Consider the following 8,494-nt stretch of genomic DNA (forward strand, 5'->3'; position numbering starts at 1 on the left):
TTGTGGGCACTGGAACGTTGGCTTCGTCTTCGAGTGAAGCAATTTATGTTCATTTAAAACTCTTAACAGTGAAAAACTAACTCCACATATATCACAGTGAAATGATTTTTCACCGACATGAGCAAGAGAATAATGTTTTTGGAGTTTGATAGCATTTGATGAAGAAAAATTGCAGTCTGAACACTGAAAATTTTATTAAAAGTTGAAATAAAGTTAATACAAATAATATAAATGTATATACATATATATACAAAACTTGAAATGTAACAGGATATAAAAGATAGAAAAGCCAACAAAAATGTATGTAATATTACCTTTTTTTGTTCATCGCCGTGTCGTACACGCTTGTGTCTTTTTAATTTAGTCGATTCGACTGAAGCATAATCACATTGATCACATTTATGTGGTTTTTCATTTGTATGGCATAATCGATTATGTCTCTGGAATTGACCTAATTCACAAAATATATCTTACAAACGATTTAAATATTTATGTAATAAATTTTAATAAAAATATATACACACCTGATGTTTTGAATTTGGAAGAACAATTCATACATGTAAACTCATCACCGTTGGAATGTGTTTTAGAATGTTTTTTGCATCCATTACTTGTCTTAAACTTTTTGAAACAAGTACTGCATTTATACGTTTTAACGTTGGAATGAGTTGATAAATGATTCTTGTATAAACGTCTGTAAAGTTCATAAAAATATATGAATTATGATTGATTTTTCAAGGACTTAAAATTTTAAAACTTACTCTTTGTTTGTAGTGTAAGAACATTTGTCGCATGCAAATAACTTTTCTTGCTTTTCAATCATCTCTACATCGCCGGCTTTTGTGTGATTATTGCTTGTATTAACTCCATCGTCGTTTTGCTCAACGAACCATTCATTTCCATGTATTAGTAAAGGCTCCAATGAAGCAATTTTAGTAGTTTCATTGATAACTGAAATATTTTTTGGCGGTATCTGATCTTCATTGTTATAATTTAAAAATTCTTCTTCATTTAATATAAGTTTTAAAGAAGAACATTCAGGAATATTCACTTTGCTATCTTCTTTTGTATGATTATAATTATTGTTCGTTTTAGTTTTATGTAAGCTATTACATTTTTCTTTGTGTAACTGATTGCTGTTATTTACAGCATTCATCATTATATCATCTACTTTTGTATATTTATTGCTCATTATGATTTCATTTTTGTTTTTAACAGACAGCAATTCATTAGGCACATCATTATCTACAGGCAACTCTAATTCGCTATTTATTAGATCATGTTCATTAGATGCCACAGATTTTAAAGAAAAATATGCTTTATTGGATGGTTCGAGCTCCGCTTCTCTAGTTGCATCTAAAACTTGTGTCGCCTGTTGAAAAATAAACCATACCTTTTTTATAAAATGCACGAGTATATAATCATTTTGTATTTAGTTATATATAATATCGAGATATACTTTTAATTGTTTGATATTTAATTATAGTATAGAATTTATAGGAAAGAAAAATAATAGATGCCACTGAAGTTATGCTGATGACAAATTTTAAAGAAATCAAAATTATGAAATGAAAGAAACTTTACAGCGATAAAATAAGATAACATTAATGAAAATGAAGGTATAATACATATATGATATAACTTATTAGCTCTTTTAAGTATAATTTATTATGTAATTATTATTTATTCGGAGAGAAGGATTATATTGCATATTTTTATATACATAATGTTATGTGTAATTATATTCTATATATGTACATAAATAATATATTCTATAGAGATGATAGTTATAGTTGTTTATTTAAAAATAATGTCAATGTATGTAAGAAAATTGTACATCAATAATAATTTAAAAAGCTTCTCATATAAAATTGTTAAAAGTGTTAAAGCTATTTTTTTCCATTAAATTATAATATTAATACTTAAAGTAAAAAAGCATATACTTACGTTGGTAGATTTTTCATATATATCTGTTGATAAATCAGTATCAACATTACAATCATCAAAAAGGTCAGGCATCGATAAGCAATTCATTGTATTTAACAAGTTTTCGTCTTTCGTCTTTTTAAAATTTATTACTCTAAAATAAATATACAAAAGCATTAAAAAGGCAAAGAGAAATATTACAAGGTGTAAAGATTGTTAAGGACTGACTCAACAACTGTATAATAGTATTTCATAATAATATGAGGGGCCAACCAAATTTATGGGTCTAATCATGATATTAAGTGAAAAACCATTGTTTATTGAGCTTAATATATTTTTTACTTTTTAGAATTTTTATAAATTATTAATAGATCCAGCATCTCGGAAAACAATGTTAATTAAAGATTTGGGATTTTAAAACGTCATAGATAGAGAACATGACTTAAACAGGGGCACTATACTAAGCCTATCCCATAAATATGATCAAAATTTATAAATAAACTAAGAGGCTGGTGGTTTTCTAACCCGAATTCAGATTAAAAATTTACCATAGCAATATAAAAAATATAGCCAGGAACTGATTAAGTGGGATTTTTTAATGTTTTTTAATTAAAAAAATATTTTTCTACATATTTTTATGATTTGAAAATCGTTGTCATTATTTTTTATTGATATAACAAAAAGTCGGTAAATATTGTAACGACTGTATTGTACACTAAATCAAGACAGTTGGACGATTTCGGGATAACGATCGGTTTTCGGAAGATCCGGTCATTTTAGATAACCCTACATCGTGGATTAATTATGAAATAAAGCAAAATGATACCTCATTTAATTGGCTCCTCATATTCTCAACGCCTCATATGGATTAATATAAAAACAATAAATACGCTTTGAAATGTCAGTGGCGCCGTGAGTTTGTAAAAAAGTCCATAACCTAACTTCCCCGCCTAAACCAATGTCAAACCTGTGGCAAATAACAAATTCTAATGTCATTATAGATTACTGTACTTCTTAATAGTTGTAAATAATATTGATCTAGTACTTACATAGCGCAATCAATTCCAGTGATCGCTTTGATAAGATCGACGCGGAAAAGTGGACGTGGTCGTAAAGTAGCGAATTTGCAAATGCTGCATATGCAATTTTTCAACGTGCCATTGATTGATACGCAGGACTAAAATGTAATAACTACACCAAGATAAAACTACATTTTAAATTACTAGATACTTGAATATTTTTAATTGATAAAAAAATATTTATGGAATTAGTATATTTGGTAGCAAAATAATTAATTAAATTTTTCACTTAAGAACTGTTATTTAAAATTATTTTTGGTATTCACTAATAATAATTCATAATTAAAAAAGGAATAAGTCAGAGTATATTAATTTTTAATTTGAGTGTGTACCTATTTTTTTTAAGTTTTTATGGCCGTAAATTTTAAACTGCGGGCTGCTGTCGTCGGTTTGCCGGCTCTGTTTTTATAAACAATGTTTCCTGACTTCACGTAGAGCTCTGTGTTCACGTTCAATCGACATATAACACGATTTATTGTGAATATATACATACATTAATGTTATTTGTTACAGCCATATTCCTACACATTCATTTCAAAACTGTCAAATTATTATTTTAGGTTAAGTACATACATTTTCAAGATGACTTCGATTATAAAACTTCACGCAATATCAGGGGCTATGGACGAATCTCCCCCTTGTTACATTCTCCAGGTGGACGAGTTTAAATTTCTTCTTGATTGTGGATGGGATGAAAAGTTCGACATGGAGTTTCCCAAAGAATTGAAGAGGTTTATATAAATATTTATTAGTTTCATATTTAGTACTATGTTATAACTTTTTGTCACGCATTAGATATATACACAGCATTGACGCTGTACTATTGTCATATCCCGATCCGTTACACCTCGGAGGTTTGCCCTACATAGTTGGTAAATTGGGGCTAAATTGTCCGATATACGCAACTCTTCCTGTGTACAAAATGGGTCAAATGTTTATGTATGACTTGTATCAATCTCGATACAATATGGAAAATTTTGATTTATTCACATTAGACGACGTTGACGCCGCTTTTGAAAAAATCACACAATTAAAGTATAATCAAAGCATTCCTTTGAAAGGTAAATATAACGAATAAACATTTGCTTAATTATGAGATATTTATTACTTGACAATGCTTTAGGAAAAGGATACGGTTTGACTATTACTCCTTTACCAGCCGGTCATATGATCGGCGGTACTATTTGGAAAATTGTAAAGGAAGGTGAAGAAGAAATAGTTTATGCAACAGATTTTAATCATAAAAAGGAACGTCACTTAAACGGTTGCGAATTAGAAAAGTTACAGAGACCTACAGTTTTGATTACCGATGCTTTAAATGCAAACTATCAACAAGCTCGTAGAAGAACTCGAGATGAAAAACTTATGAGTAAATATAATTAATTATTTAAAACGTTTTTAGTGCTATAAAAAAATAATATTTTTTTATTTAGCAACAATTCTTTCGACGTTCCGTGGGGGAGGTTCTGTGTTAGTACCTGTAGATACCGCTGGAAGGGTATTAGAATTGGCTCACATGCTTGATCAGCTTTGGAGGAACACAGACTCTGGCTTGATTGCATATTCACTCATTTTGTTAAATAACGTCAGTTATAATGTAGTCGAATTTGCAAAATCGCAGGTAAATAATATTATTAATAGTTTATTTGAATCGTTGTTATTTTGTAATATTTTTATTTTTATAGATTGAATGGATGAGCGATAAGCTGATGAAGACGTTCGAGGGTGCACGAAGTAATCCGTTTCAGCTGAGGCATCTTCAAGTGTGCCATACCACTACTGAAGTTCTCCGTATTCCAGGACCGAAAGTAGTGTTGGCAAGTGGTCCAGATTTAGATTCGGGATATGCTAGAGATTTGTTCATGACTTGGGCTGCTCAGCCTCAAAATAGTATAGTGCTAACAACAAGGTTATCATAGTTGCTCTAATGTTTTTGTAATAAATATTATTTTTATAAGAATATTCATTTTTAGAACTTCACCGGGTACACTTGCGAGAGATTTGTTAGAAAACGGAGGAAATAGAACAATAGATTTGGTTGTTAAGAAAAGAGTGAAAATGGAAGGACCAGAGCTTGATGACTTTATACGAACCCAAAGAATCAGGCTTGATAGCTTGAAAAAGTATGTTATTTTATGTATTATTTATTTGATTTGATGTGAGGTATATTCGGATAGTGAAGATGTAAAGACTAGAAAATGTTTATAAAATGCATTATTTTAGGAATGACTTTGAACAACCTTTTATTTATTGTTCATCACGGTTGCGATATGCTAGTGTTTTATAACCATTTTTGAGAAAAACTTGCCCTATGAAAACTAGTCGGGCAAAGATTTTAGTAAGTCTACCAAATTCTGAAAATGTATTCTATAAATAAGTACTTAAATTGAAAGAAACACCCACAAAACTTTATTTTATCTTCAATTTCTTGGATGAGTTCATCAGTGATGATAGTTGGCATCATTATTTTATTTATCATGAGTCATTTCTACCAGCTTCAAATTCACGACAATATTTTTCTTGTCGATAAAATCATTGCCATAGACAGAAACAAACAACACAATATTTCTGCGAATGAGGTCCTGTAAACACTGTCACGTATAACCTAGACTACATATATAGCAGTGTTGCTAACCAAATAAAAAAACTGTATTTTTACTTAACCATAATCCTTTGTAAATTAAAAAAAAAATATTTCTATATTTTTATTTATTATAGAGAAGAAGAGTTTGGTATCAGTTCTGATTCTGAATCCGACGATGATCTGGAAATGTCAATCATTACAGGAAAACATGATATAATTGTGCGAAATGATGTTCAGAGATCTACAGGATTTTTCAAATCAAATAAAAGACAGCACGCTATGTTTCCTTTTCACGAAGAGAAAACGAAAAGTGATGAATATGGTGAAATAATTAGGGTTAGTAGTTTACTTTTATTTTTCTTGTTTCATTTCAGTCCTTTACTGCGAGATTGATTATTTCTGTCTTTCGATTTTTTAGTTGGAAGATTACCGTTTAGCTGAAGCAATGGATATAGATGCAGAAAACAAAGAACCTGTACCCGCACCCGTAAAGAAACTTGAGAAGAAAGGTAATAATTAATAATGCGCAAAAGTTATTTATATGCATAAAACAATATATTCACTAATTTTAGAGTATGATTTTGACATTCCGACCAAATGTACTGAAACCAAACGACAAATAGTTGTTAAAGCGTCTATTCAATATATTGATTTTGAAGGAAGATCCGACGGAGAGTCGTTATTGAAGATAATATCACATATACGTGCTAGGAATGTTATATGTTTAAGAGGAGGAGAAAAAGCTGTTAATACTTTAAAGTAATATGCTTTCATCATATATTGAAGTGAAGCATTTATTTATGTTATGTACTCATCAACGTGTGAATTATTTTAGAGCACATTGCTTAAGTGAAGGTATTACAAAAGTGTTTACGCCATCTAAAGGAGAAACTGTAGATGCCACAACCGAATCCCATATTTATCAAGTAAAATTAACAGACGCATTAGTGTCAGGATTGACGTGGCAAAAGGGCTTGAAAGGCGCTGAGATTGCATGGCTCTCTGGCCGTATTGCTATACCTGAGACAGAACCACAATCGGATTTAATTGATGATGAAAATGAGAATGAAGATAGTATGTGTTTTATATATAATTATTTTAATTATGTGAATTTTATCATTTTCTATATAATTTTAGTCAAACAAGACATTGAGCAGATATTTACCTTGGAACCTTTATTGGTTGATGATATTGTACCACATCAGACAGTGTTTATTAACGAGTTGAAACTATCTGATTTTAAACAAGTACTCTCTAAGAATAATATTTCTTCAGAGTTTGTCGGCGGCGTGCTGTGGTGCAGCAATGGCACTTTGGCGATTAGAAGAGTAAATTAATTATTTTTATGTATTAAGAATGTACTTAAATAATGTATTTTATAATATTTTTTTTTAGGACGAAGGAGGAAATCTCTCTATGGAAGGTTGTCTATCAGAGGAATATTATAAAGTAAGGGAGTTATTGTACGAGCAGTATGCTATTGTTTAATATTTTTCGATTTTAAATTTTGTATTTATTTAATATTCAAATAAATATTAGTGTTAGGTTATACTTGATTGTGCATTTTGATGTATTGTAATAAATATTTTTTATAAATAAATTTTCCTTTTAAATTTACAAATGTTATATACATATATATTAGTCGATTAACTTTTGAATTCCGTTTATATTGTTTTCCTTTACATTTCACTATAGACGATGTTATTTGTTAAAATAATTTGAAGCACCAGCAAGTACTGGTATTTCAGATGCTGCACTTGTAAAGTTGCGACATAAAATTTACCATGATAAAAATCGCAAAATTATTTCTAGTCATTAAGAAATTAATTTTATAATCACTGGAAGATTTCGGAATTGAATTCAGGTTCTGGGAATAAACACATTCTTGAATTTAAATGTATCATAATCTTTATCATATGTGTTTGATACCTTCTCAAGTATAATTCAATTATGTATGATTTGGAGTAGAGCTGAAATATTTTTATTTTATTATAATATCCGTTTGACAGGTACATTCGGGAATATTAGACATGGTGGTACATTATTTTTATTATTTGTGCCGTTCTCAATAAGTCCGTATTAGCGTTAATTGTGCTAAAAAAAAGACACATCACTGAATCATAATCTTTTTTTACTTTTAGGCAGTCCGCTAAAACGCCATTTTATCTGTACGTGTGTAAGACAAACATTTATTAGTTTTTCTTATTCAAGCTTATTGCAACGTAATGATTTTGGGTGGTCATAACACGCGAAAGAGTAAGCAATTATTCGCAGAGTTTTAACAAAGCAACAATTACCCGCGAAGCACAATGAATTTTAAACATGTGAAAACTTTCATGAGAAGTCTTGGAGAATGATCCATACATCATTTTAAGCGTGCTTATGTGTAATACTAAAAAATATACATATTTTATAGAGAGAAAACTCGCTTTTATGCATTAGGTGCATATTAAAATAATTTATATATTATATTTGTAATATATGGTGACCGGCTTATTGGGGAAACAAAAATTGCGCACACGAAAATTCCATACAGCGAAAATTCTAAACATTTCATTCCAACTGCTTCATATTTTTCTCTCTTTTTAGTAAAAAATGATGTAATTATAAGAAATGTAAATGTATCATACCAATGTAAATTACTAATATAATTGTAAAATATTTTTAAATTAAAATCATATTAACACCTGTTATATTTACAGATATTATTTTTTATAAGTTTTTCTTCTACAAGAATATGTTTATATTGACGTATTCTTAAATATACATATATAGTAGACCCCCCAATAACATAGTAACTTGGGGACGTGCTATTTGGATACCCGTTACTTTATGTGTGAGCTAGTAATAGGGAGGATATTTCGTATGTACGTATTGCAAAAATCTTGTATGATTATTTTCTAGT

General features: G+C 29.5%; 1 protein-coding gene and 1 long non-coding RNA gene across 2 annotated transcripts; one reads left to right on the forward strand and one right to left on the reverse strand.

Annotated features, from left to right (window-relative positions):
* Positions 1-562: 562 nt before the first annotated feature.
* LOC148232318 (uncharacterized) lies at positions 563-2,061 on the reverse strand. Its single transcript, XR_015810803.1, has 3 exons — positions 1,948-2,061; positions 762-1,372; positions 563-694 (listed from the first exon to the last, which is right to left on the reverse strand). It is a non-coding gene; the product is annotated as an uncharacterized LOC148232318 (long non-coding RNA).
* A 1,290-nt stretch (positions 2,062-3,351) lies between these two features.
* LOC148232319 (putative cleavage and polyadenylation specificity factor subunit 2) lies at positions 3,352-7,189 on the forward strand. The gene is made up of 13 exons (XM_088191503.1): positions 3,352-3,482; positions 3,566-3,736; positions 3,801-4,066; positions 4,129-4,374; positions 4,439-4,626; positions 4,691-4,914; positions 4,979-5,128; positions 5,724-5,925; positions 6,008-6,098; positions 6,162-6,348; positions 6,425-6,663; positions 6,727-6,917; positions 6,985-7,189. The coding sequence occupies exons 2-13, from the start codon at positions 3,588-3,590 to the stop codon at positions 7,075-7,077; spliced, it is 2,226 nt and encodes a 741-aa protein (XP_088047629.1). The 5' UTR covers positions 3,352-3,482; positions 3,566-3,587; the 3' UTR covers positions 7,078-7,189.
* Positions 7,190-8,494: the final 1,305 nt, after the last annotated feature.

Source organism: Plectrocnemia conspersa, unplaced genomic scaffold, assembly GCF_051122295.1.
Source record: "Plectrocnemia conspersa isolate PC_06_02 unplaced genomic scaffold, ASM5112229v1 ptg000009l, whole genome shotgun sequence".
Classification (NCBI taxonomy): domain Eukaryota; kingdom Metazoa; phylum Arthropoda; class Insecta; order Trichoptera; family Polycentropodidae; genus Plectrocnemia; species Plectrocnemia conspersa.

Excerpts from the sequence above, each read along its gene's own strand:
- LOC148232319 (XM_088191503.1), top strand. The coding sequence starts at position 3,588 with ATGACTTCGATTATAAAACTTCACGCAATATCAGGGGCTATGGACGAA. Across the intron at positions 3,737-3,800 it reads TTTCCCAAAGAATTGAAGAG|ATATATACACAGCATTGACG; the intron begins GTTTATATAAAT and ends GTCACGCATTAG. Across the intron at positions 6,918-6,984 it reads GCACTTTGGCGATTAGAAGA|GACGAAGGAGGAAATCTCTC; the intron begins GTAAATTAATTA and ends ATTTTTTTTTAG.